General features: G+C 41.4%; 1 protein-coding gene and 1 long non-coding RNA gene across 5 annotated transcripts in view; both read right to left on the bottom strand.

Annotated features, from left to right (window-relative positions):
• The window catches only part of LOC134166180 (uncharacterized), a 196,422-nt gene extending 184,213 nt beyond the window's left edge, over window positions 1-12,209 (bottom strand). For all 3 annotated transcript variants that reach the window (XR_009965792.1, XR_009965790.1, XR_009965791.1), the window contains exon 1: window positions 10,608-12,209. This is a non-coding gene — a long non-coding RNA (uncharacterized LOC134166180). The remainder of the gene's footprint in view (window positions 1-10,607) is intronic.
• A 6,439-nt stretch (window positions 12,210-18,648) lies between these two features.
• Window positions 18,649-27,243, bottom strand: UTP18 (UTP18 small subunit processome component). 2 transcript variants are annotated; one of them, XR_009965789.1, is made up of 15 exons: window positions 26,914-27,243; window positions 26,619-26,746; window positions 26,418-26,513; window positions 25,221-25,300; window positions 24,852-24,937; window positions 24,109-24,234; window positions 23,538-23,712; window positions 23,104-23,204; window positions 22,373-22,463; window positions 21,932-22,055; window positions 20,909-21,083; window positions 20,138-20,280; window positions 19,650-19,801; window positions 19,427-19,483; window positions 18,649-18,788 (listed from the first exon to the last, which is right to left on the bottom strand). XR_009965789.1 is itself a non-coding variant. In XM_062623578.1 (14 exons), the coding sequence occupies exons 1-13, from the start codon at window positions 27,241-27,243 to the stop codon at window positions 19,693-19,695; spliced, it is 1,764 nt and encodes a 587-aa protein (XP_062479562.1). In that variant the 3' UTR covers window positions 18,649-19,483; window positions 19,650-19,692. The 2 variants fall into 2 exon arrangements, 1 of the variants encoding a protein (XP_062479562.1); XM_062623578.1 differs by having other exon boundaries at window positions 18,649-19,483.
• Between the last annotated feature and the right edge of the window lie 133 nt (window positions 27,244-27,376).

The following is a 27,376-nucleotide window of genomic DNA, read 5'->3' as shown; positions in this document are numbered from 1 at the left end:
ATTAACACAGCTAAGGCTTATGTATTCCTAGAGATGTGGCCAGCCTATTGACGTCTAATGTGGTCAATGTAAAGCATCACATGTCCTTTCTACAAGGGTTAAAAATTCAGAATACAGACAGCATGACACAGCAGGCAAAATGAGAGAGTGAGCAGAGCAATCACAAATGCCAGCAGAAATGAGAAATAAAAGGGAAATCAGAAAGAAATCCAAGGAAAAGGCTTAACTGCCTCTATTCAGGGTCAGTTTACGGTCTGATCCTCTTGTTTACATGGTCTGATGGATCTGTGCTCAGGGGCACAGTGTTGCTTTTATAATCACATCCGACAATGCCTCAAACACCATTTGCTGTTAGATTATCAACATGCAAAGGAGTCTGGGCAGATTTCACAGTACGAAATCACTTCTGGTAGGGTCAATATTGTCTCAAATGCTCTGAGCAGCCATAAAACCGTCATTAGTTGTTCCACAAAAAAAGACTTTCCCAAAATTTCTCTAAAAGGGTATAATAGCTTCCTTTTGTCTGAGGGGAAAAATACAAACAGCAAAACACAAACCCCAAAGCCACAAACCACATAATGGGGATGGGAAAGTGGTTGGGTTTGGGGTTTTTTTCCTCCTCTTTTTATATGATGTAGCATCCTGATTCCAAACAGAAGATTTTCAGTGGAAAGTAAATGTTTGTCTAAAATTCATTAAGGTGAACAAGAACAGACGAGTGCCATCATGTGGTACCAAGGTGTGTAAAACTCATTTATTTTCTTGAAACGCAGAGCATTTTCAAATACAAACACATCCATATGGTGGAAAAATCCAACAATTATAAATCTGTAAATACATCCCAGAAATCCTTTGAATTAAGGATGTCATAAACTTTAGGAATATCAGCCTACAGTTAATTGAGGGTGACCCTTTTGAAATGATGTTACATTAATGGTAAAGTGAAACATGACTGAAAACTTTCGATGCATCCATTCCTTAATGGAAAATACTCATAGTTCAAGAACATTACATATATTAGGAATGGAAAATGGAACTGATAATTGGAAGGAATAAACCCAAATATCTGGGGACATATTTAGAAGCAGTAGCCCATGCTCAAACAGAAACAGTGCTTCACTGCACAGCCATGCAGTACTGAAGAAGAAGTAATTATAACTGAAGAGCATCACATGTCTGCTCCCAGATGGGAGATGTGTCAAAATCACCTCACTAGAAATGAATGCAACAAGCAGAGTTATGGGGTCAAGTTGGCTCTTTGCAGGATTAAGATGTGTCTCACTTGGAAAAAGCAGCTTCCATCAGTGCTATCCACACACTAACAAGTAGTTTTATGTACTTACTAAACTCTTGAAGTCTACCAAAATTAGAATTCCCTTGTTTAATGACCAGGCAGGTCTTAACAGTTGACCAGCGCCCTCAGTTCCTTACATCATATTTCTTAAGGAAAAAAAGCTTCAAGGGAAGGTAAGAATGTCTGTCACTAACATCAACGATCTTGGCCCTGTTGATGTTCACCTTCAGCAAACACCTTTAGTTCAGCCAAGCACAAGTACTGCAGGAGACTGCAATACCACGACAATGGGAAGTTCCATTCATTTTCTCCCAGGTGTCCCCTCTGCACCACAGTCAAGCAGCATCACCAGTGCAGGAGCTGCAGACACATCCACAGCCATCCAAAGGTCTTGATTTGAGAAATGCAAACTGAGAAGAAACATCATTTTTCCTGCGGCATTAGAGATGGATGCTAAATACAGGCTCTGAGTACTCACTTCAATGTTAGCAAGAATCCAGGAGTGCTGCCTGCAGGCTAAACCAGCAATGAACCTCCAGTTGCTTTTGTAGGCAACGTGTGACATTTTCAATGAATGATTACTCCATATAAACAGAAGAAACTGGGATTTACAGTTCCTTGGTCTACTTTTGCCTCTCACAATTACTTTAAACAAGTCTCCTCAATTTCCCCCTCTGCTTCAGTTTGGCAGGCCCAAAAATGCCGAATGCAAAGCGTTACAGAAACGTACCATCCTCCCAATCCATCACTGACTTCAGAATATTTTGTCAGGAAGTGCAACTTGGTTTTCCTGCAGATCTTTATCCAAACAGACAATAATCCAGAAACTCTGCTGAGCAGGTACCTCTCTATAGACTAGAAAGCCTTAGTTATGCACACAACTGACTGAGCAATTCAAACTTTGAAGAGATTTTAAATGGGAAAATAGAGTATCAAATAAAAATAAAGATAAAGCAAACACTTCAGATTTATTCTTTTAGGGTTTTTTTTCCTCCACTACTCCAGATTAGGCTTTGCATTCCTGTTGGGACCCCTCCTGTGACAGGAAGCCATGGAGTAATTATTTCCTTTATAAATCACCAAGCTTTATCTTTAATCCAGTTGAGACTTTTTCTTTCCACAACTCTAACAGGCATTTGTCTATAAAGAGTGACATGCATAAATACTTCTTTCTTTACACCATCACTCCTCATCCATTTGGGCACCATGTTCCCTTTCCTTTATTTCCTCTTCTCAGAGTATTTTACAATAGAATTCCCTGGACTAGTCCATCTAGAACTCATGATGCCAAAGGTCCCCTGCAATCCATTATGTAATTAGTCCCTCAGGTTTCATTTCCTTGCCCTAATTCCTAATGTTAACACATAAATATTGCTGGGTAATCACTCTCCCCTGACCTTAGCCAGAACCTAGCCAGGTTATGCACTGTATTCTTTCTATATAGCCTAATGATTTATTCTTTTTAATGGTTCAAACACCCACTCTTCACTCTGTACTCTATTACCACCCACACTATAACAATACTTAAGGCAGCACCACTGGTACAGCCAAACAAATTACATTCACGGTACCCTTTCTGGAAGTGCCTATCGATGCTAGTTTGGAATGGCACTATGCTACTCTCCTTGAAAAGGAGGAGAACTGCTCAACAGCAGTCAAAGATGAGATCATCTCTTTCATTAGTCAATGACCATCCCATTAAGACACAATACTGCAAGGCCCCTTCAAGGCAGCAAGGTACTGTACACAGTGAGCACAAAACACAAATAGGTATACGAAGCAGAAGCGTGCAACAGTAACAAATACATAATGCCTGATCAAACAACTTTCCAGACAGATTACATTAGGAGCAACTAATTTTAACTGCAAGAAACAACCAGTGCTATTTGAAGGCATTAGAATATCGCTCACCTGCTTGTTTCAAAACTAAGGTGCTGATGTGAAGATTTGCCAGGGGCAGTTTTGCAGTGGTGAAGACTAAGAGAACAAACCACAAGCAAACAGCTCCCACTAATGAAAGATGCTGCTATTTCAGAACAAGCCTCATGGAGAAAAAGTAGACTGAAGACACAGCAGCTCTCTGCCCAGTGTTAGAAGACACTTGTAGCACTAAAATTAATGGCATTATTTAGTTGTTTTACTAACCTGTATTTACACTGGCTCTGAAAACACCAGTGTTTTCCCAGGTGTGCTGCCCTTTTCAGAGGCTTTATCATTATTAGCTTGTTACACCCCAGTGATTCAAAGCCCTAACTTTCTGCTCCTGTCATATTTACTATTTTATAATCTTTAAAAGAAAAAGGAAAGAAAGTCTATAGAAGCCTATAAAATATTATTTACTCAAGAGGTGAATGGTTTCTTTCAAGCAGCCACTACCCATCTTCCATACAAATGGGAATGGCAATGTGTAAAAAACCTTCCCACAATTCTTCTGGAAAAGGCAGCATTTCTGTGAAAAATAACTACCTCCAATGTCACTTTTTATGGGAATAAGGAAAAACTTCTATTACCTTTTTTCTTTCCCTAAGAAGATAGGAGAGCGCATGTGCCAGTGGCTATACCATGCATCAGTACAAGAACACGGTACAGCACTGAAGCCCGTACACTTGATTTCAGACTTAACTAACTATGACATGAAACAGCAAATAAACCCAACATATTACATGGAGCGGAAAAACATTGAAAGACTGATATTCCAATCTCACAGGTAATGTGCCAACGCATCAGAAAGAGGAAAGATCACAGGGGATCTTTTCCCATCCATACAAATATCTACTCAGCACCAACAGCAAAAAAAAAAAACCCAGCAAACAAGTTGCCATCTAGACAGCATTTTCCTGCAAGGTTTAGCCCGCAGTGCAGGGGGTATAGACAGTATCTGTTGGACACACCACCAATAAACTTCACAGGCAAGTTACTCCTGCGATACACACCATCCCTACTACTCTGTGCTGCAAGGTGCCATGAGCTGAGGAACACCAGGCACCAGCCTGGGGTTACTATTTCCTATCTTTACACAAGTCTGGGGGACACACAAGCTGTGGACCCATGAGACTGACAATATTTCCATGGCCAGATGCCCCATCACTCTTCTGAACTCAGTCAAGACCAAGACTACTTTGGATACTGGAAGTATGAAGCTGAGCCCTGAGTGCACAGGTGTTCACCCCATTATTCATCAATACTCATTATTTTTTATTCAAGCTCTTCACACAGGCTGGATAAAACCAATTCCTATTTACCTGTGATCTCTGTGTCCTGCCAGCCACTGCAAAACAAAGTTTAACCCCAAACTCCCACACGACAGGTTTGTTTTTTAATGCAAGTTAATGTTATCAGGTTAACAGGGCAAGGTAAAGCACTCCATTTCTCTAAATTTAACCTTTACTACGTATGCAAAAGGAGCACCCAAAGAGGTGCTCTACCAAGAGGCAGAAATACACACAGGTGAGAGGAAATGCAGTGCAATTAGTGAAAACATTTGCTCCTTGTACAGTTATGTGGATTGACAAAGTGAGACCAGTTTCATGATTTGCTCCTTTGGAGTCTTTAAGCTTTCTCCCCAGCAGGTACCACACTGAGCTTTACTGGATTTAACAACCACACTCCAGAAGAGCTCTCTTCTTTAATACACTGATATGTTACCATTTTTTCCTCACCAAGCATATTCATGATCCAATAAGAACACCAGTCTATTCAAATTCTTAACACAGAGAAGCCACTGGTTGAGCTAAGTTAGAGATGTAAGCTCTAGGAAGTCTTGATCTCAATGATAAATATCAACCAAGGTATGATATAGGTTTGAAGAGGTGAATCACTGATCCACCACACTGCACACCAGTTGCTCACCGAGTGCTCAGTGCTGGTTTTATATTACACATTGAAATACCAGCAAGACTTCGAGGTTTTAACCATCCTAGCAAAAAAGCACAAGCTAAACCAAGATAAAGATGAACCAAATACAAGGAAGAGCCACAACACAGGCAGCCCTTTTTGACTCCAGCATAGACAAAGACTGGCCATGTTTCAGAGAGGAAAGCTGGAACTCAGGGGCACAAAGAGCTTCTTGAGGAGAGAAAAGCTGCCACCCACCAGCCATGTGCAGATCCCTTCAACAGAGCTTGAGACCTGCATTTGTAACTGCACAACACAGCCACGGACAGAAAGTCCTATCAGAACAGTATTGCTCTATTAGTAATAGATCACAAGTTAAACACTTGCCAGATCTGAGGATTTAGATGAGGAACATGGAGTTATTTTATCTAAATAATTTCTTTATTCAACAAATGAAGTTTCCCGAGTTCGGAACACTTGGAATCACGTGCTTACGGTTTTATCTTTACGAAGTGAAAAAGATGATCGTGACAGGCTAAAGTAGGTTTACTTTCCTGGTGTTCTTCAGAAAGGATATCTTGCATGATTGATCAGAGCTTTGTTCAATTCTCAAAGCAATTTACTAGAACTGAGAACAGAACGTTTGGTAGAGCAAGTTGTTCAGTCCTGGATGATTACTTCTTATTCCAAAACAATTACAATAAAGCGAAAATGTGTTATGTTCCTGTAAAATTATGACTCTTTCCAAATAGCAGCAGAGAAACACATGGGTACAAAATCACAGCAACAGAACCCACTAAAGAAAACAGACTAAGTCTGTATTATGCCAAGAAATACTTAATTAAAACTCATTGAGTTCTTTATTTTTAGTGTTTTTTAAAGGGCTATATAAAATAGGATATATGCCCTATGGTAATAGGAAATGTGCTCCCCCCCACCTTCTGTGCTATTAGCTCCAGGTATATGCAGGCTTGAAGTAGCTGGTGCTATGCTGACCCATGATACAAGCAGTGCAAGGGTACTGCTGAACTATGACTCCGGTAGACTATCCCATTGAAGAAAATGAGAAGCCATTGCTTTCCACTGCACTTGTTCCACTGACCCAGGACATCTCCCCAGCTCTGGAAACAGGGACTGCTTAATTGCAAAGCTCTAGGTTGTGTTCCTCATACCACTGCAAGCAGGGGAAGGAAAACAGCCTCGATTTTCAGAGGTTTCTGCAGCTGTAAATGGAGCCTATCTGCAAAATTAAGATTTCATCAGCTTCTGTCCGAGGAAGGAAAGCGAACGACAAATTCATTTCAGTCTCTGATAAGGTTATTGCATGAAATGAAATACAATAAAAATCATTAAGCAGTCTGAGATGATGTGAAGAGACACAGAGAGGTTTGAACTCGACGTTTTCATTCAGCCACTCAAATAGTCAGCAGAGTTTTAATCGTGACAAACATAGGTTACTTTTGAACACTTACTAAGCCAACAGAACACCATAAATACATGAAGTCACATTACCAACACACCAACGCTTAAATCCTGTTCTGCATTACAGGTGCTTGATACAACTCCTGAGCCCCCCATTTCCCCAACACTCTTGTCTGGAGAATCTTTATCTACATAGAAAACATAGGGAAAGTGTGACTTGAAAAAATACAGTCTGTGATGCTTACGGATTTATAAGAATCAAGGAGAACTAGAGATTTACCTTTGTATAAGCCTGTCATTGAATCCTACAGATGGATTCCAACACTCCTGCGTATTTGCTAACACCAGGTCCCTTCAGTGGAAGGTGTTCATGCATGGCTGCAGGATTACAAACAAGCTTGTGGAGGGATACATTGAATTTGCCCCTTTTCACTGAGTTCCGCTCAACAATCTCTTCAACAGAGCTTGCAGCCATCACCCATACCTGTGCCTTCACCCCATCAGAACACTCGCCTGCAAGTGACTGAACTTGCAGCGTTTCAGCCCACGGGGCAGTGGCTGCTCTCAAGGCTTCCTAAAGGTACCGAATGTTTGCAAAAATCACATTATTGAAAGACAAATTCCTCAACCTCCAGAGCGCACAGGCGTAAATGACAGCAAAGCACAAGAGAAAGTACACCAAAGTACAAGAAAGACAGAAAAGGAGCAAACTCTGAGGATAAATGGGTACTGTAACATCTGTGTTCCTCTCACATTTACATCTCTGGGCAAAGACTGCCAGCAAGGCAGCTAATTAGTGCTAAATCTGGCGAGCATCTTTCGGATGATGAGTATACCTGTCTGCTAAAGAACAAAATGAGCTGTATTTTGCAGACTGGGATGAGCAGCCATTAGGTGGTGATTATTTTCCGTCTTCCAACTACAAACTATCTCCAGGATCTAAAAATACTTGGAGTCCTTACTTTACCTCTTGAACTAGCTCTAACCTACCTGCCCTTCCTCAGCACGTCCAGTCCAGCAATGAACACAAGGCTTTGCAAGTCAGGAGATGCTGCAGACCAGTACTTGTAGAAGAATTCAGCTTTACAAGGGTTTTCTTTCTCAACCAGGCATATCTATATCTAAACTAATGAGGTGTCATTGAAGTGCTGCTAGTTGAATATTAAAGTAAAACACCTGCTTTCACTGCCCATTTGTACCGAGGAGCACATTGTAATGTCAGGTTATTGTAGTTTGTATGCTAGCCATGTACAAAACCAATTACTTTCAAATGAAGCTGACATCATTTGCCCTCCTGTACTGGAGCTGTTCATCAGATGTCTTACCTCTGCCATGTATCACTTGATTCTCTCCGAATTAATCTGCTAGGTCATGGAACCCACTCATTTTAAATTTCTGAGAGGACTGTTACATCTTTCTAACCCTCTTCCACACTCTTCAAATGACTTCAGAGCCTCACTCACGGCTAAAGAGCAGAATAGATTCATTTACCGCCTCGGAATGGAAAACAAGCTGAAGAAACTGGATTTGCTTTAGCAAAAATATAACCTTGCAAACCTTTTTAGGGCAAACGTCTTTCTGCTTTGTGTTTGCTTACTGCCTACAGCAAAAGGAGCCTGCTCTATGGCTGGACTTGCAGATGCCATCTTAATACACAGTGAAAATAGACAGGCTTTAATTGGGAGAAGTTGGGAATGGATTTGTGTGTGTGTGCATACAAACAAGATGAGCCCCAGGTAAAACAGAAGGCAGAACAAAGGAGAAAAGGAAGAAATCCAGTCCCTTGAACACCCTCCTTCTCGAGCTGCGCCAAGCGGTCATGCTGAGGTCTCCCACACATGACCCAGACGTACATCACTCCTGCTCTCCCTCAGTGTCCCCATTAAGCACCTGAATTCTGCTTGAACACTGGAACACCTGGGGACAGCCCTAGTACAGATACCCAGGCCTGGGACTACTTTTAGGATTTAAAAACATTCCCACTTCGATGCCATCACTAAAACAGCTGCAAAGAGACACTACAGCCCTGTGTTTAGGGGGAGAGACTGTTCAGGCTTTTTCCCCTTACCAGCAGCAGTGCATGAGGTTATTAAAGACTTACCTCAACCTCCAGTCCCTGGTTACAGTTAACATCCTGAGCTGTGGGAGCTTTTCAAAAGCTATAAATTTTACTTAAGGTGCAGCGACTCAGTCTTTGCCTTTATCCCACTTGGGCTCGTTATATTAAAAAGTGAGGTTGGAAAGAAAAGATGCAGGGGGAAAAAAATAGAACTTCTCATGATGAAAAGGAGTTCACCCTGAAAATGAGCTTTCTCCAGCAGGAATGGCAGAGCCAGCACCCATTGGTAGGGCTGCCAGAGCAGGGAAACCCAACCCCACAGGGAGCTATGGACCAGGATAGCACACACGACCATAACCAAGCACAGTGGTGAGGACAGTATGTCTAAGGAGGGCCCCATCCAACCTCACCACCCCACATTGATCAGATATACTGCATCATGGCAGAAATTCTGGCACATGATCTAATAACTACTTCTTTCCCCTCTCGTTTAACCCATGTTTTCATTCAGTTGGAGAAAGATTGACCAGAATAAGAATCCTTCTGCCTGAGCAAAGAAAGAGGGAGGAAAAGGAAGGAAACAAATCCCCCACACCAGAGCTGTTTTTACATACTATTAGGCATGGAGAACATATGAAAGATTTAAATTTGGATTTGAACTTTGAAGAACATCCCGTTTCCCTGGGTAGCAGAGTTCAGCCAAGGGAATGCTCATCCACGTCAAATACCCTGCATATGGCTCTTCTGAGTAAAAGGCTCTTTTTATAAGAGCTTGCGTTGCTCCCCCCTTTGCCTTTCCAAGACATTTACATATGAAAACATGAAGCTTCTTTGCAGAGCTTGTACAACTTTTTTTTCCTGACAAAATAAGAGGCCTTTTTTCATGCTTACAAATCACCTATTGCTCTTTTGGCTTTAGAGAGACTATATTAGCAAAACCACTGCCAAACAGGTTACCAGGTATTGGGGACAAATCTGTTCGTTGCCTTTGTAAGGCACAACCCCAGAACAGCCCACTCCCTCCCAGGACTGGCAAGCAGCATTAGGCAACTTTGTCAGTATAATTCATGGAGACCCACCTAAGAAAGTTAAGAATCACTACACAGCAAAACCTTGCAGTGATTTTACACACATCAACAGCAACTGAATGGCTTTAGAAAACAGAGCACAAAAACCTGTGGAAAGGAAGCACAAGGGATACGCCTCTGCCCCAACATGAACTGCTGCAGCACTGCTCTCCTCCATCCCATTGGAAGGTCCTTGCTGATTTTCAATGGCACATGGCTAAGCACACTGCAGACCAAGCTACAGGTCCTTCAGGATAACTGGCTGCATGTGGAGGCACCACACTGATAAATGTCCTCAAAGCAGGACTAAACAGGATACCGATTTTCAGGGGCTGATTGAAGATAACATTAAACATTGAGGACCCACGCATGCCCTAATCGCAACAATATAGGAACATACTTTTGTTTGTTCTTTTGTTACTTTTGTGAGTGCAGATTAACAATGAACAAACATATTTCAGCAGATGATACTGTGGAAAGTTAATCAGGCAGAGGGGAGGTGTTAAAGGAGCACAGCAGCTGCTCCCTCCTCTGTAAACTGGCAATCCACAGCATCCTAGTGAATCAAAGCCAACAGCCAAGAGCAAAGAATTAGGGAAAAGACCACAAAACAGGTAAGCAGTCTCCTGTTCTATCAGTAATTCCTTTCAGTTTACAATCCCACAGCTTTCCTGCTGTAAATCTGTGAATGCAAACTGATTTCCCATGCAAGGGATCCTGCCTCAATCCATCCCTGAGCAGAAAGCTTATGTAATGATAGTAGTAATACTGTACTACAGATAACTCACCACATTTAGATTAAGTGATTTATCCCTACGGCTTTCAAGAAAAGCCTTTAAATTCCCTCAGGGAACACACTGCTCCAGAACTCACTTATTATCCAAATAATGAAACTACAAGACCCAGAGAAGCAACTTATCAGAGCTGCTACCTGGAGTTTCAGCTCTAAACTGCACCAAAACTGTTCACTAGCATTACATAGCAGGCAAACCAGGTCTAGGATCAGAATCCAGAAAAGCACTGTATCATAGAAAAACTCTTACCTGCCTCCCCAAACTCAGCCACACCGTGACCCAAAGTAGCTTTGTCCATGCAGAAAGCTCCACTCTGAGCCTGCTCACACAAAGCTTCCTGCTGCAAAGCTGCCCCATCACACCCCTCTCAACACAGGTTTGGCCACTTAACCTGATAGCACATTAACATTAACGAGGGCAACCTGTCCTTCTTGCTCCCCCCAGACCCTTTTGTGTAGATCTTTCCAGAACACCTTGGGTGGTTACAGTTGTTAGCACAAGAGGTTTTGCTCAGTATGGTGAAAAATATGCTACTGTACTAAAAACGTTATTAAAAATGGAGAGATATGTACCTGTTCCTTCTGAATTCTGTGGGAACAAGACCCAGGCTCATGACCCTGAAAGGTTTTCCCTTGTTTTGAAAGGGATTGCTGAATCTATGTTTCATCTGCAAAGATTGGGGGTGAATAATTAGTATTAAGTAGGTCTGAAGTGTTTAACCCAGAGACTGTGCCACCCAGTGAGAGCTGGAGGAGAAGGAATGGGCCCAGGGACCTCTGTAACAACACATGATGCCAGGTTTCTCCTTCTGCCTCCAGCCAGAGCAAAGGTGTTCAGCATCTCAAAAATCAGGGGCTACAGGTGTTCATGTAATTATTTGATGGAAACTAGATATACACCTCCGAGTTCTTTAAAGTGATCTTGCTTCTGCTACAACACACGTATACTCCAGCCATCAATGGTGCTTATAAACGCTATGATACCACTTTATGCAGGGACTAGCATTTGACATTTATGAAGTCTTCAGTAATTTTACTTAATAAAGTTAATGAAGTATACATTAGTAGTTGGAGTATATCAATCTCCTCACTTTTACCACCACAATATCTACGTATATAAAATCATTACCATAAAATTTACTAAACTCACTTAATTTTTGCAAGTTTTCTTCCCTAACTCTTCTTACTACACTGATATCTGGTCACTTACATAGTAAAACCTACCTGTAAGTGATATCATCATGTGGTTCCCAAGAGCATGTGCTCTGGCTCTGTCCTTGACAGCAAAGGTTCATTTGCTATCAAAATGCAGGAAAACTATAAGGGGAGAAAACTAATGAAGCAATGACATCCTCATCAGGACCATAATGTAACTGTGAAGAAGCCCCATTAAAAACACTGGCTAACTTTGCACAGAGTTATGAGTGTTAACAGCAATTATGTGCCTCATATTTTTACATTAAGAGCACTGGCTGAGCCAGACTTGCTGCAGTCTTTTTAATAGGGTTTTCTCTGAGTCTGCGTGAGAGCAAGGGAGATGCTCCCAAAGGGCTGATTGAAGGAAAGGCAGAAAAGCTCAGAAGAGAAAGAGCAACTTGTGAGTTTTAGGACTCCCTAAAGCATTAGGCTACAGCAGCCAGAGGCCTCACTGGTTTTACAAAAGTAATAAGCTAGACCTATCCCTAGAACCACACCAGACCTGTAATTCCAGCTTTGTACCTATCAGTTACCTGCTAAAATGCTAAATTACTGGTTACCAGAGACACCTAGTGCCCAGAAACTTCCATCCTCTAAACAGTAGAAGAAAAATGAGGCTTTCCCCCTCCTTCAGCATCTTCCCCACATTGAGCTTCTGCCTCGAGATACAACACATCCATGGTCCTCATTACACAGAAAAGCATCCAAATAATGTCCTGTTGCATTCAACCAGGATAACAGAAGCTCTTACATAGCAAGAGCAAAGGCTGCTTCTACCTGCTGAGCCATGCAAGGAGCGCTTGGCCAGGCTGCCAGTGACCACGCAGCCACGGTCAGGCACAGAGGGCAGGGGTTCCTCTTCTTGCAGAGCTCTTCAGTAGAAACACATTAATTACGGCAGTTAAAAACGGATAAAATCACGCAGAACTGGGAAGTGGGGTGCCACAGGCTTGACCTCTGCATTAATTTATTGAACGTGCTTCACCTTCGTTTGTTCTTGGTGATGTTTTGCATAAGCACACACACGGTTCTCACATAAAAACACGTCTGAAGATGTTGGATTTACTCTATACAACTAAAATACCAAATCAGCTAAGCCCACTTCAGAGATACATATCCTTTCAGGGCTCAAACACCCACTCATTTATTATTCTATTTGGACAACCTTACATGGGACTCAGATTTTCTCCCTCTGGGGGGAATCAGCATATGGCAGGAGCAGGAATAAAGCATTAAAAGCATTCAAGTGAAGTTCTGTTCCCTTGTTTTAATTGCTTTGAGGTGAAGACATGATTTGCTGGAGGATATATTTAAACAAATCACTGAGCTACTGTGGCTATATTAATTCTGAAGGCCCAAAAATGCAGTTTCCAGAGTCATCTTAGCTTCTTTCTGGATAGAGGTAGGAGTACACTGAATGTACTGCACGATTCCGAGTGTCTCATAATGAGACATTTGTTTACTAAAGACACCCTGAGTTCAGATAAGCAAAACAGCATTAAGAAACTACTTCAGCAATAGATACAGCACTGACTACACGGTTCTAAACACTGGTTCAATTTGTCATTCAAGCCATGTGCAGTGCACGGATGTAGCCTGCAGAAATCATCACAGATTAAGACTTCCATAGACTGTTTCTTCTGGATGTTTTGCTAAGTGCTGGGTAATCTTTCTGCTGTTAAGTATGTCATGGCCCCTTATTATCAGCCCTACTCCCTCCATCACTGGAATTCACTTTATTGACAAGAAACCAGACAGCCAATGTAAGAGTCTCTTTAGGTCTTTGTGTAAAAATTTACTTCTCAGAGATTGGAGAAATTTATTCCATCTCTTAAAGGCTTTATTTCAAGTCCCTCATAGTGAGTCAAGACAGATGGTCACAAAGCATTCAGGACCGAGGACAAAAGTCACAGTGGAAAAGCAGCTCTAGCCTTATTTTCTGCAGCAGTTTCAACTTTTTGTATCTTCACAGAAACGTGCCAAAGCTGACAGTTTTAGTCAGCAATACCAATACAAATGTCAGCTCCCACAGAACTAGTCTTCTTCACAACAATCTAAATACCGTATTCATCAGCAGAGTCACTTTTAAGTATCTGGGGAAGCAGAACAGAATGGAGAATGAATGAAACACCTTAAGCATCATTCAAGAACTACAGGCTAGTAACAAAGGAAACAGCAGGTGTGCATGCAAGGACTAAAGGAGGCATGGTCTTCAACCAGACAAGCTGATCTAGTGTTTGAAAGAAGTGAGAAGAGGAAGCTCAACTGAAATTCCCAGTTCTGACTCAGCATGGAGCTCATTCCACCTCTTTCCCCCCACCCATGAGATGAGCATGATTTCTTGCCTTAATAAAGCCCTTCTGGATCTTCAGACTGAAGGGGCTGCAGGTACCAGTGATGACCATCAAAGAATACATGAACAGTTTCCCATAGCTTTGCCCTGCTGGGCTTCAGGACACTGATTTATGGAGCGCCTTCATTATAAGACCATCAAGTGGACATTGTACCTGCTGCAAGTACAAATCGCTATGTTAAGCAAGATAGCAGTTCCTCTTCTGACCACAGTGATCTGCACCTTTGCTTAGTCTGCGTCTATCATGCCTTTTATGCAAACACTTGGAGGAATGTGAGAAACGGATTCAGCTTCACAGGGGATAAGTGTGAAGCTGCAGCATTGCTTCAAAAGCTACAAGGAAGATACCTAATCCCCATCCTACAGTGGGAAAAGGTTCTGTTTGCAGTCCTGAATTTCAAAAGGCTTTCAAATCTCCCACAGGTGAGGCTTACCCCAAAGTCTATCTGGGAAGTTTAACTATGTAAAGTTTAACACTTTCGATTTACCCCTGTTTATTACTGAATTCTTTGGTATCTTTGGAGTAAGGCATTTGCTACCAGGGCTGATGTCACATCATTTAAACCAGGAATAGGAGTCACAAAAGACTTTTCCACTCAACTGGAAACCACAGTCAGGCTTGGCCTCTTCCATAACTGAAACCTGCAGACTTGAGGGATCCCAAGCACAGCCTCTATTCATTTTCCACGACTGTGCTAGAAAAGTCATTACTTCCAGTTATAATGGCTCAAGACAAAAGTAAGGACAGGAAATCAGCATTGCTCAGAAAAACAATGTTCTTTTTTTCAAGAAACAAAACTTGACTTGCAGATTTGCTCAATTTTGGCCAAGTACCTGTTCACAGAACTCAATCTTTGACAGCAATTAATGGGAACACATCACTTTATTCTATAGCTTCATCTTAATACATATACACAGTTGAAACACTGCAGCCCAAAGTGCTTTGAGAACTGACAGCCCACGAGTTCCTCCATAGTTATTATCAGCAGCTTGGGGGCCTAACTCTGCTAGGTGAATTGATGCAGATGGAAGACTAGTTTGTGTCAATGTAAGTATTTTTACATGCATTAAAGGCTGTTACACACAAAATTAGCTTACACAAATTGGTCTTTTACTCATGAATCCCTTGTCATTTTCCTATTATACGTACACTGCATTGGGATTTGCGGACAGAAGTTACTCAGTCTTCATAAAAAGGATGTTTTCAAAGATCTTAAACTGAAATTCAACTCCCCCAGTTCCTAACCACGTAAATCTGCTAAAAACATCTTGCTAAGCTTAATTGCTTAAGTCAATCTCAATTCAGCAGAAACTGACTGAAAATACCATAGAATATATACTAAACTCACTATACACAGATCCCTGATCTTCTGACAAGGCAGAATAGCAGCAATGGGTAGCAGTTATAAGTAAGGGCTCTTGCATTGTGCTTCCAAACTCCCCTCTGCTCCAACTCTTCCATCTGTTTAAACATAATAAAACACTCAATACTGCACACACAAAATGGAAGTCTCATATGGCAGGCAACCTTATGTGCGAAATACAGCACTGTGCAGACTGAGATCTCAGGCGTTTTACAATCTCTATTATGAAAACCAAATCATATTGCAGCCATTTCCAAGTGTCTGATCAGCTTCTGAGATCTCAAAATACTTTAATAAAATGTGCAACTTAAAGAGTTTTAACCACTGGAAGAAATTACACAGATGTGGACTGCCTCAAAGCATCCCAAAATGGGTTAGATCATACTGCCAACTCCCTAGGACACGTAGGACAAAACCATCCAAGCACCACAGAACTGTCTGTTCCAGAAAAAACAATCATTGTTCCATAGTTTCAACATAAGAAACCTCAATAATGACAGTAATGCATCATTAAGAGCCCAGCACATCTCTACTGCTGGTTATCCAAAGGGAAATGCAGCATACAGCAGAATGCAACGCAAGAGGAAGTGACGGTGTGCTGAGCTGGATAGCAGCTAAACTCCTGGAAGCACGGGACAGCGGTAACAGCTTTTACCCTGTACAGACTTATTTCAGACGCCCTCTAAAAAGCTTTGCATCCTCCTCTTAGGTCTTAGAATTACAGCAAAAAAAAAGGGATTTAGAGGATCACCAGAGGCCTTCAAGAAACATCCTTAGGCAAGAAACCAACTTGTTTTCAGGGTGCGCTACGACTGCCGCATCCACCAGATGGGTTCAGCACCACATCCAAAGAAGAGAATCCCATTTGCTGTCCGATCAGCAAACCCTACGCAGTTGAAACAGTTCCGCATGGAAGAGACTTACAGAACCAGAACTTCCTGGTAATTTAGAGAGCAGCAACCCTGGATATTGAATGAGACATGGGACACAAAAATCATTCAGGCCTTTAAGAATTTGCTAAACCCCCTGCACCACAAACAGCCCTCAGACAGGAGCAGGGTCTAACAGACTCAAGGCAGACTCAGCAGCAAACCCAATAATCTTCTAAACCAGTGTTACTCTAAAATCTCATAATTCACTTTCTTTCTTGGAGGCTTCCTTTCCAAGCACTAACCAGACTAATTTTATTTAGCTTGCAAAATCGGACAAGATCACAGCCTGCAGGGGAAAGGCTGCCATGATAAATATTTAATGGGCTACATCAATAAAATTCATTTTGCCAAGGAGAACGGAAGGAGAGGAAAAGCTGAGAAATAATTCATTAAAAGAACCTCGGCTTAGCAATGCCAGGGAAAAAGCCAGGCTAGAAAAAAAAGGAATTACATACAAAGAGATTTTATATAGGTCAGAAGCTTAAGTGCTCCTAACACAGGGCAAATTGACAAAGAGCAGAGTTTCTCAGAATGAAGTACAGTGATATGTATACTTAATAGTAATTCATCCTATTGAAAATTAATATCCCTGGATACCCTAGTAACAGTTTCAACTTCTTGCTGTTGGTGAGGTTGGATAATACGAATACCTTTTATCATCCAACCTAAGACCTGCTTAGTACATGAAAGTTACACTGCCTAAAATCCATTAAGAAACACAACAGGGACCTTGAAGTGTCTTTTACTTCTGAAGGCAACAGTCTCCCCTACTTTATATTGGATGGGGCCATAAGTTATGTCTTCCAGAAGACAAAAATGCAACAGCAAGAATTAAGGTATTTAGTACAAAGCTTAAACATTCTTGTTCTGCAGTGCTCCCCATACCTCAGTGCAGAGCTTTGTATCTGCAACTTACAGCATAGAATCTGCAAGGAGAACTGTTTAATCCTCCTTTCCTGCCTGCCAATATTTGAAACCATTTGCAGTGATACAAGGAGTATGCACCACCTCTTCCATTTAATCTCCTGCTCCATCCAATCCGGACTGCTGACAACCAGAGGTCAGCACAACGGGTGAGGCAGAACACCAGAAACAGTTGTGTTTACATTAACTAAACAATCCCAGGAACACAATATTTCAAATTCCAATTCTGCATTTCCATTCCTACATCGCTTTGAGTCACTGGATTTGGGATTACTTTTTTATTGGATAAACTGCAGAAGCACATACTGTGCAAACAGCAGCAGAGTCTCAGGACAAGCGGATTACATGGTAATAAAATACTCCACAACTGCTTCAGTGAGATATGATAAGAGATAACACACTTTAAAACCTGCTGTGTCAGAAGACTTTGATTTAAAAGGATTTAAGAGTTTTGCGGGTGAAGCCACATTACTTAAACCTCCCGAATGGCGAAATACAAAGATTGTTTTAAAAAGGCAAATTGCGTCAATAACCAAAACCAAAACCTCACTCCTCAGCAGTGCTGGCACAGGACAAATGTTCAGCATCACGAAGCAGTCAAGTCTTCACATAAGTGGTTAAAGGCTGCCCTCTAGTGAAGGCATAAAACGGCTTCAGCATCCTGGCTCTTGGATGTTACTGTCGAAAAAGCTCCCTCCTGAAGTGGACAGACATTAGTCACAACTTATTCTCGAAGCAGGATTTTCATTGTAGCAGATTACTTACCAACTTTTTGTTCATGTGTTAAAAATGTAAAAGACGTAGCCACTTCAGGACCAAAGTGATCAGAAGCGTTGTATCTGGCAGCAGATGAAGACCCAGCAACATGAGCTGTAAAGCAATCCTTGCTAGGTGATCCTAATGGTATCAGAATTTCACAACCGATTTAAAAATCAAGCATGATGGATACTCAGGATGCTTTGCTTTCACAGAAAGAACGGGGTCTTCCTTAGGAATGAATTCCATGTTACATACCAGTTGTTTTTGTGACTCTTAGGAGGCACAACTGAGGGTGGTATTGCTCCCATTTTGGTTTAGGCTGGCTTTAGGCTACAGTTGGCCCAGTAAGTCGAGCTGCACTACACCACCAGCATCACCAGGGCTTCATATTAATTTTCTCCTCCAGCCAGCAAGATACTTCTCCAACGCAGACTCGAACACAGCCGATGGAAAAGCTCAAGCTGAACGCATGGAGCACAGGTTACAGTTTACACAGAAGTCATGTTTTCTGTTTCAGCACTGGAATACTTCATACGCTTATAATAACTGAAGACACTGAAGTATTTCTTTTAGACATTAAGCTTGAATACCAACCATTAAAATCTACTTGCTTACACAAAACATTGGAAAAAGTTGAAACAACTTGCCTGAAAATTTATCAGGTACATTTATTAAGGAAAAACATTCAAAAAAGACATGTTCTATTAATTTATTTTTTTTTAGCTTCCATATAAAATAAAAAAATAACTTGTTTGATTTTGCCAGCACACACATCTGCAGGTTACAACACCTAGGGGAAGATCAGTACAGAGAATTTAGTCAGTATCTGCCAGTTAGCCATCACAACATTTTACACAAGCTTAACATGCAGAAGACGTGCTTCCAGTCTGACCGAGTTTAGCTTTCAATCATTAACACATTTTGGGGTCTAACAGAACTACTGTGTTACTGTCAAGGCTCCAGGTCTTTCCAGTTTCCCAAGAAGAGTACAATAAAATCCTGTCTGCACACAAACTATGATTCAAACTTCAGTAATTTATGTAACCTAAGCTGGAAAGTGAGCGTGGTCTCACGACTTCAGAACAGGATCAAGCCAAGTATCTGCCAGCCTACAGCTCTTTTTAACAGCAGTGCCTATGAGTTTGAGTTAAATATGTTAAGATTTTTAACACTGTTGTCAACAGGACTGAGCAGCAGTTTAGTTGAACTACCAACTCCCTGTAAAAGTATTATTGGAAAAGCAGAGATGGAGAAGACAACCCTCACTCCTGCCCATCATGTGGAGCCCACTCCATGAGTGCTCCAGACAGAACAGTTTCGGATTACTCAGTATAAAGAAATTCTTACTGCCAGCTATAAAGGAGTGGAGGTAGCAAAATCAAACTAAGGTTCCTCAAGACAACGTTGTCACAGTTTTAATGCTTGTACCTCAGTTTCTGGTTCATCTTCTCCTGTATCTTCTAAAAATCTGAATAATGTTTCAGCCTGAAGGGGAAAAAAAAAAGTTGAGACATTTAAAATTTTTCAGTAACCTGTTGAGTGAACAACACAAAGAAGCAACCACTTCTTCACTGAGCCTGACCACAGCTCACAGGAGGGCAGAATGGGTTTTGAGGTTGGCAGGGACCTCCAGAAGTCACCTGGTCCACACCTCTGCTCAAAGAAGGGCAAGAGACAGCTGCCCTGAGCCATGTTCAGATGGCTTTTGAGTATCTCCATGGATGGAGTCTCCACAGCCTGAGCAATGTGTGCCAGCACTCAGCCACCCTCCCTCCAACAATGCTCTTCATTCTGCCTTTACAACTGGAACAAAGCGATGGCACAGATGTTAACACTGAAGCATAGATCATCTTTTAATCCTCTGAACTGTTTTTCTCATGGGAAGAGCACCCAATATCTGCCTTTCTGCAGCCTATGAATTTCAGAAAGGGACAATGACTTCTGTAGGGATGTCTGCAGCAGTATCCTATATTCAGCCAAACAAGCCTCACTCTCCAGAAGGGAAAGCCAGCTCTGCACTCAGTAAAGTCATCAGGTAAAATTCAGTTCATTTGTCAAACCTTATCTACCAGTCATCTGCCCCATCTTACAAAATATAACCACGTTATCCGGGATTAATGAACCTAATTTAGTACATACCTAAATAACAAAGCTTTGCCTTTGTTATTTGCTATAGAGAAATAGCCACTTCTGGGAGAAAAGTCCATAGATTGAGCAAGATAAATCTGTTTTCTTCTGAACACTGGGAAGTTTGAGAATACAGTATACGAAGGAATGTGTACCTATTGAGAAACAGGTCATTAGTTACAACAATTAGGAAAAAAAACACTAAAATTCATATTAAAGTACAAATTTAAAATAGAAGGTCAATGTTAAGTTCAAATGCTGGGTTATATTCCTATCCTATATCACTCGCATACAGAGTTCTAGAGAAAAGGTGCAGGGAACACATTCCAAAGCCAGTTATTATAACTCATTTATTTTCAAGTAATTACATGTAAGCAGTAAAATATGCTTCCAAACCCTCAGATTAATTCAATAGTTCCACTGTTGGCTTGAATTCTGACAAGCATGGCAAAATTTTGAATAAACTATGGAAAACACCACACAGTAAGCCCAGTTAACAGCTGCTGAAAATTCACGTTGTATGCTGAGCTCTATTTACACCACTGAAATAAAGGCATTCTTAAAAGGGAAAAACAAAAGGGAAACTACACCAGAAGATGTTATTTTCAGAACAACTTCCCTGAAAAAAAAACTTCATTATAAATGCAAGGTATCTTGTACATGAACTGATACGCTCTGTCTAGCAAACTGTGCAGTCCATCTGCTCTCGGTTATCAGTTTTGTCATGTCACCAGCAACATTTCTGATCAAGATACAAAAAGCTTGCACTAAAGCTGCACATACCAGTTTGACAGCCTCATCGGTTTCACGGGAAGCCACTGCCAGGATTTCTGTGGTGGGATTGAAGGTCACACACGTAGCAGATGTAACAAGGTTCATTATGGCTTTGACTGGCTTAGGACGGCGTTCTTTGAGACAGCCATCGGTAGTATATAAATTTACAACTCCAGAAGCTGAACTACAGAAAGAAATTAACAAAGGCTGTATCAAGAAAACACATTTACAGCACATACTACCTTGTTATTTATAGTCACATATCCAATCATTTACTGAAGTTTGTAACAGTATTTTGTGTGGATCTTGATTTTGCTTTGGAGTTTATATTTGGGATTCTTATTTATTTATAAAGACACATGCTTAAGTGTGGAGAGCTTTGATAAGCCCATCTCTTTCACAGCATCAATTCAACGCAATGAGAGCTTGGTATCAAAAGACTCAAAAAAAATCAAAAGCTTGAATCTTTCAAATACCCTCTTAAAGTTCATGTAAAATTCCTCTTCTACAGTGGACTAAGAAAATGCATACTGTACTTAATATGTGCTAGTCTGATTTAAAAGAATCCTTGCACTAGTTGAACTTGCATCTTGGTAAGTACACGTGGGAAAACACTTTCAAGCTCGTGGCTTGAGTTGAAGCATGGTTTCAAATGCTAACATGCTATCTTGCAGAAGCCAAATTAGGAGCCTAGAAAAGAGAACTAGAAAAGGGGGAAGAGCCTCAATCAACATTTGTACTACAGAATTTGTGATTTCAGTCAGTATGATTTCAAAATTAGCTTCTAAAGCCATATATGGCAGCAGTAATACATTAGGAGTGATACTGGTGGTGTGCGTTATGGTATTTTAGATACACACAGAACAAATTAGGTTGTTATCATAAAAGAGGCAATATTCATCTATTTACCTCTACTCTGACCTTATAAAAACAAACTTCTTTCATGTTTCCACACTCTCACCAGCCACCAGTAAGTTTACCGATGAATTTCTAGATGAAACAGGAGGAAGTTGTCAAATCCATGTCACTTACCCACATGCCACATACTGGTTATTTTTTGAAAGAGCGATGCACTTCCCTTCCAAAGAGCCTTCATCTTCAAATTTGTGTAGACACTTTCTGCTTCTCACATCCCAAATGAAAACTTCGCCTTCCTCTGGTTGCAGAACAAATCAGATCACAGAAACCATAGAGAGAGAACAGATTTGTTGTCTGTTTTGTTATAATGAATTTCATTAGATGACAACTATTATCTCATTCACAACTATCAAATACAGGGTGTTTAAAGAAATAAAACCAAACAACTAACGGCATACTAAAATAGTTAACTATTATTTAAGAATTGATCATTTGGTTGTATTTTTAGGCCAGATACTGGCATAGTCTTTTAGCCGTCTTTGTAAAACAATGACTTAGAATAACTTATGCAACTTAAATAGGATTATGATTAGTGATGTTAGAGAGAATACTTACTTGAATAGCTATATACTTTACTGCTGTCTGGAGTGAAAGCTGATGCAGTGCATCTTCCATTTACTTTCATAGTGCTAATCAGCTCCTTTGTCTACAGGATGAACAACAATGGTAACAATGATTCTACCAAAAATCTGTAGTAAAGCTGCTGCCATACTCCTGTCCCACAAAAATACTGAGTTAGCTACACTGACATTAAAAGAACAACATCAACATTTTCAGTGCCTAAAGACCAGAGCACAAGCCCACGGTCATGAGTCCACGCTCAATTTGTTATTGCTCCATTACAGAAATGAGCATCCTTTTTAAGAAGTATTTTTCTTAGTAAAAGTTTAGAACGAAACCAGCTGTCATCGTATGGCATTTTGAAATTGAACTGAAGAAATTCTGTATGCATGATGAATCACAGTAGATGGCGTGATTCACGAACACAGTATATCGGCATGCACTAGTGCTGCTCCCAAAACAGCAGTCTTATGTTTCTCCCACCCTCAGTTGCCTGTTTCCATGCTGACACCATTCCTTTTGCCAGCAGTGTTCGTGCAAGCAGCTGACATACAACTGTTCCCAGTGATAGCTTAAAAACCTGTCAAACTCTGGCCTTAGCTACATACCTTAGTCTCATACCTTTGCTTTCACCAAGAGCTTTTAAGATTAAACATAACTCATCAGATTCAAGAGGGGAAAGATACCAAGGAAATAAAGCTACATGAACCACGAAGAGAAACTACCTTCATTGACAACAAGTGAAGGTAGCCTGAAGTTCCAGTTACAAGCATGAATGATCCATCTGGAGAGAGTTCGAAGCTTCTGAGGAATCTTTCCTCCACACCTTTAAAAAGAGATTCAGAACTTCAAATGGGCATAATTTACTCTTTTTCCTCAACTTTCAAAGACACAATGCATATGGATAAGACTGCTTCAGCTTTTCATTTCTGCAGTACACTGTCACAGTAAAGCTACAACTCAACTTTGTTTATGTGCAACAATTGGCTTTTAATATCCCAAATTAAAGCTACTGGTATACGAGTAGAGATCCCTGAAGACAAGTTAAAAATACAACCTCCAACAATTCACTGCATTTCCTTTTAAAGCCAATTCGTATCCACCTCTATTTGAGACAGCTTCAACTACACCCAGACTCTTACAGCACTATGAAACGTACCTCTTACTTTCTGTATAGGAATGATATTTCCACTCATCATGTCATACACAAAGAACATTCTGTGGTGAGTACCAGTGGCTATAACATGCTCTCCATCAACACTGAAGCAAGCCTTATAAATTGGAAAACTCTCTAAGTAGATGCTCTGTATTTTTGGATTCTTTATACCATCAACCTTCAAAAACAAACAGATTCTATTAAGGAACATACCAAATATTTCTGCATAGAAAATTCATATCAACTAGCCAGTACAAGAGACTTAAACAGTAAGAGACAGACCAGTTCGAAGCATTAATCTCTTCTTCTCTTCTCAATCTACAAATAAGCTGGCTCTAGCTCTTCACCCTGTATATCAGGCACTCCCAGCCTTCCCGGATGTTATTTCACACCTTCTACCCTTCCCTGCCTTGCACAGGCTTTGGTCAAATAGTCACTTCTATTGTGCTTCTCCAATGGAAATATTTATGTTGTATTGTTCTTTCCTGCAATCCCTTTGGCTACTTCAGATATACTTATTAAAAAAAGTTCCATATTAGAGGCCATTTACATCCTATAGATTGAAATTCTTCACCTGAAAGAGCGACACGGATCGATCATGTCCAGCAGTCATGACTACTTGAGCAGATGGATGAAACTGCACGGTTGCCAGTCTTCCATCAGCAAAACGTTCCTGATTAGCAGGCAAGCAGATCCCCATCTGAAACACAGAGCAAGCAGTTAAAACAACCCATGTAACTGACATTTTTGCTTATTCTGGCGAACGGCAAATTTAATTGCCCTTTATTCTGCAAGAGCAAGATCTCAAACCCTGAACTTTTTGATGGCACAAGTAGAACAGACAAAGTTACTTCAATGCAGCAGTGTAGACAGAAGATGAACTAGCCAGCCGCTCTACTGACTTTGAAATTAACAGTCTGTGTAAAACTAGCTGCATTCAGATGTGTCTGAAATAGCTGTAGGACAGAGCTATACTGAAGAAGCACTCATTTAAAGCTGTCATTTCTCAAGGGCCATTTCAGAAGCCTCAAAGTTGTGGGACAATGATACCCCTCCTGTACAGAAATTAAAATCCTACAAGATGCTACTTTATTGTACATAAAATGATTCTCATGTCAAACAAAACATCTCAATTTGTTTCACGCTTCCATGATATGAACTGCTCAATCTGTCAAATTATTCACCCTCCAGGGTTTCCAGTTACAGAAACGAAGAAGAAATTCACACAATCACAAATTCCAGCTCTCAAATATCAACAAAGAAGCCAAAGCGTGCATATGGGTCAAACTGAAGCAGAAAGATGAGGGTCGCCCTTACCTTCAAAATACCTCTTGGCAGGGACTCTGAATTTGTCACAAAATTGCCAGTCCTGCGCAGGAGATCATCATCTTCATCACTCTCACCTCATAAAAACAAAGTGCATTGAGCATTCCCAAATCTTCATTCATGAATTCAAGGCATCATCATCATCATAGCATTGAACAGACTAAATCCAAAAACACTTCCACATTAAAAGCTAGAAAATCCTTACAGAAACAAATTAAATCAAAGCAGACTGAAGGAAGGAATAAAGCTGACCTTTGCAGCATATTAGCACACTACTGAATCTGAGAAAACATGAAAATATTTCAGCTGAATAGGAAAACACAGCAACACTTATTAGAGTAGTAATGGATTTATATTTACTATCACTTGCAGTCTTTTTGGATTTCTTCCTGTTTTCCAAGTCAGCCCAGGCAGGAACTCCTCCCATAGCTCGCTGAAACCTAGCAAGAGAAGGGTGAGGGGGTAAGAGGGGAAAAAAGAACTTTTTTGAGAAAGCAATTTCCTTCTCTGCATTAAGTACTTACAAGATGTACAATCTGCAGGATCATTTGCATTTGCAACACTACAGAAGTTTGCTAAAATTTCACTCAGCTTTCTGTGTTTTGCTGACTTCCTAAATGTGAAACTAAAGCAAAACTGGTACCAAGCATTTAAGCACTCTTCTTTGGAGTGATACATGCTAATACCGTGACAACCCAAACACATCTACTTTGCTATTCCTATTTCAGCTCATTCTTATACACCATACTAAGGGAACATCTTCAATCACACTATTTACAACACAGTGCATCACTACAACAAACTTTGGCGTAACTCCCTAGAAGACAAATTAGTTAGAGCTTCTCTCCTAAAACAAGTATTAAACCAGACAACATTAATGCATATTTTATTCATTATTCTTGGTATTAGTTTGGAATTACAAGCACTGCAGATACTGTAAGAAGCACTAGCTTTAATCAGGGCATATAAATACAGCAGGTAAAGAAGAAAGTGACTTTGAACAAGGCCAAATGCAAGGTCTAGCACATGGGTTCAGGGCAGTCCCAAGATGAACTATAGGCTGGGCATAAGAGCTTGAGAGCAGCCATAAGGACTTGGGGATGCTGGTTGACAAGAAGCTCAACATGAGCCAGCAGTGCACACCTGCAGACCAGAAAGTCAACCATATGCTGGGCTGCATCAAAACAAATAACCAGCAGGCTGAGGGAGGGGATTCTCCCCCTCTACTCCACCCTCACACAACCCCAAGTGCGGTTCTGCACCAAGCTCTGGGGCCCCCAACACACCAGAGATGAAGTCATGAAGATGCTGTGAGGGCTGGAGCAGCTCTGCTCTGGAGACAGGCTGAAAGAGCTGGGCTGGTTCAGCCTGGATGAGAGAAGGCTCTGGGTAGACCTTGTAACAGTCTCCCAACACCTAAACGGCACCTACAAGAAATCTGGAGAGGGACTTTTTACAAATGCCTGCAGTGACAGGTCCTTTCCAACCCAAACCATTCCAGGATTCTATGAACATCTCATAAGCTTATTTCATATTAAGAAAACTAACAAAACTCACTGTTCTTCAAGCCTTCTTTTTAGCTTTTTCTTAGTAAGTGTCTTCTCAGCATCACTTTTCATGAAGTCTCTCCTATACCTATGGGTCATATCAACACTAGAGGGAAAAACCACATAAGAACATGAAGATTACTCAAACTGAAGCTGCTTTCTATTACTCTTAAGTATGACATCCAGTTCTTACCTTCAAACTTGAACTTACTTTTCCTCTGCTTCATCATCTTCATCCACCCAGGCTGGCTTTTTTGTCAGTAAATTATCTTTTGCTTCCTTTTCTACTTCTGAATCACTGGAGTCCTTCTGGAGAGTTTCCCACTCTGGAGCATTAAGCTGAAAACAACCAAAGGGGGCACTTTAGCCCAGCTATGGATGGCTACAAGGAGATGCAGAGAGGAAAGATGCAGGGACAAAGAGACAGAGGAAGCTCCACAACGCTCCTGGTCGGGGCCTCAGGTGAGGCCCAGGGCAAGATCTGCCCGCGGGGCCCCGAGCCCTACCCGCTGAGGGCCAGCCAGGCACTGCAGCAATTCATCCTCTTCCACGTTGACGCTGTCACCGAACACCAGTTCCTCCAGGTCCCGCTCCGCACCTGACGCGCAGGAGAGCTCCTTCAGGTGCCGGGCGCGGCGAACCGCCTCCGCGGCCGCCTGCCTGGCCGCCGCCCGCTCAGCTGCTGCAGCCGCAGCGGCCACCGCTAGGCTATCGCTCCGCCGCGTCACCGTTTTCTTTGTTTTCGCCGTTTTCGCCGTTTTTTTCCCGTTATTTTTCTTCCTCCCGCCCGCGGGGGCCGCCGGGCCCGAACGACGCGGACCCATCCCACGCCGCATCCCCGCTCACCGGAACACGTGTTCGCAAGTCACGTGACACTTTATACCTATACCCTCCCTAAGCCCTGTTCCCGGGGTGTGATAGGCTCGTACCGCTGCCCCTCCTTAGCCCACGTGATTCCGGACGCTGTCG

Source organism: Pezoporus occidentalis, unplaced genomic scaffold (assembly GCF_034315485.1).
Source record: "Pezoporus occidentalis ecotype Australia unplaced genomic scaffold, CSIRO_AGI_Poc_V1 ctg254, whole genome shotgun sequence".
NCBI lineage: Eukaryota > Metazoa > Chordata > Aves > Psittaciformes > Psittacidae > Pezoporus > Pezoporus occidentalis.
Note: the sequence above shows the minus strand (reverse complement) of the source record. Positions and strands in the feature narration are given on the sequence as shown.

What these genes read in the sequence shown, in the direction of transcription:
- UTP18 (XM_062623578.1), bottom strand. Translation starts at nt 27,243, where the DNA reads ATGCGGCGTGGGATGGGTCCGCGTCGTTCGGGCCCGGCGGCCCCCGCG. An exon ending in AAAAGAAGGCTTGAAGAACA is followed by an intron (nt 25,301 to 26,417) that starts GTGAGTTTTGTT and finishes TTCTCTTGCTAG; the next exon opens with GTTTCAGCGAGCTATGGGAG. An exon ending in GGCAAAGCTTTGTTATTTAG is followed by an intron (nt 19,802 to 20,137) that starts GTATGTACTAAA and finishes GCTTTGTTCCAG; the next exon opens with TTGTAAAGGCAGAATGAAGA.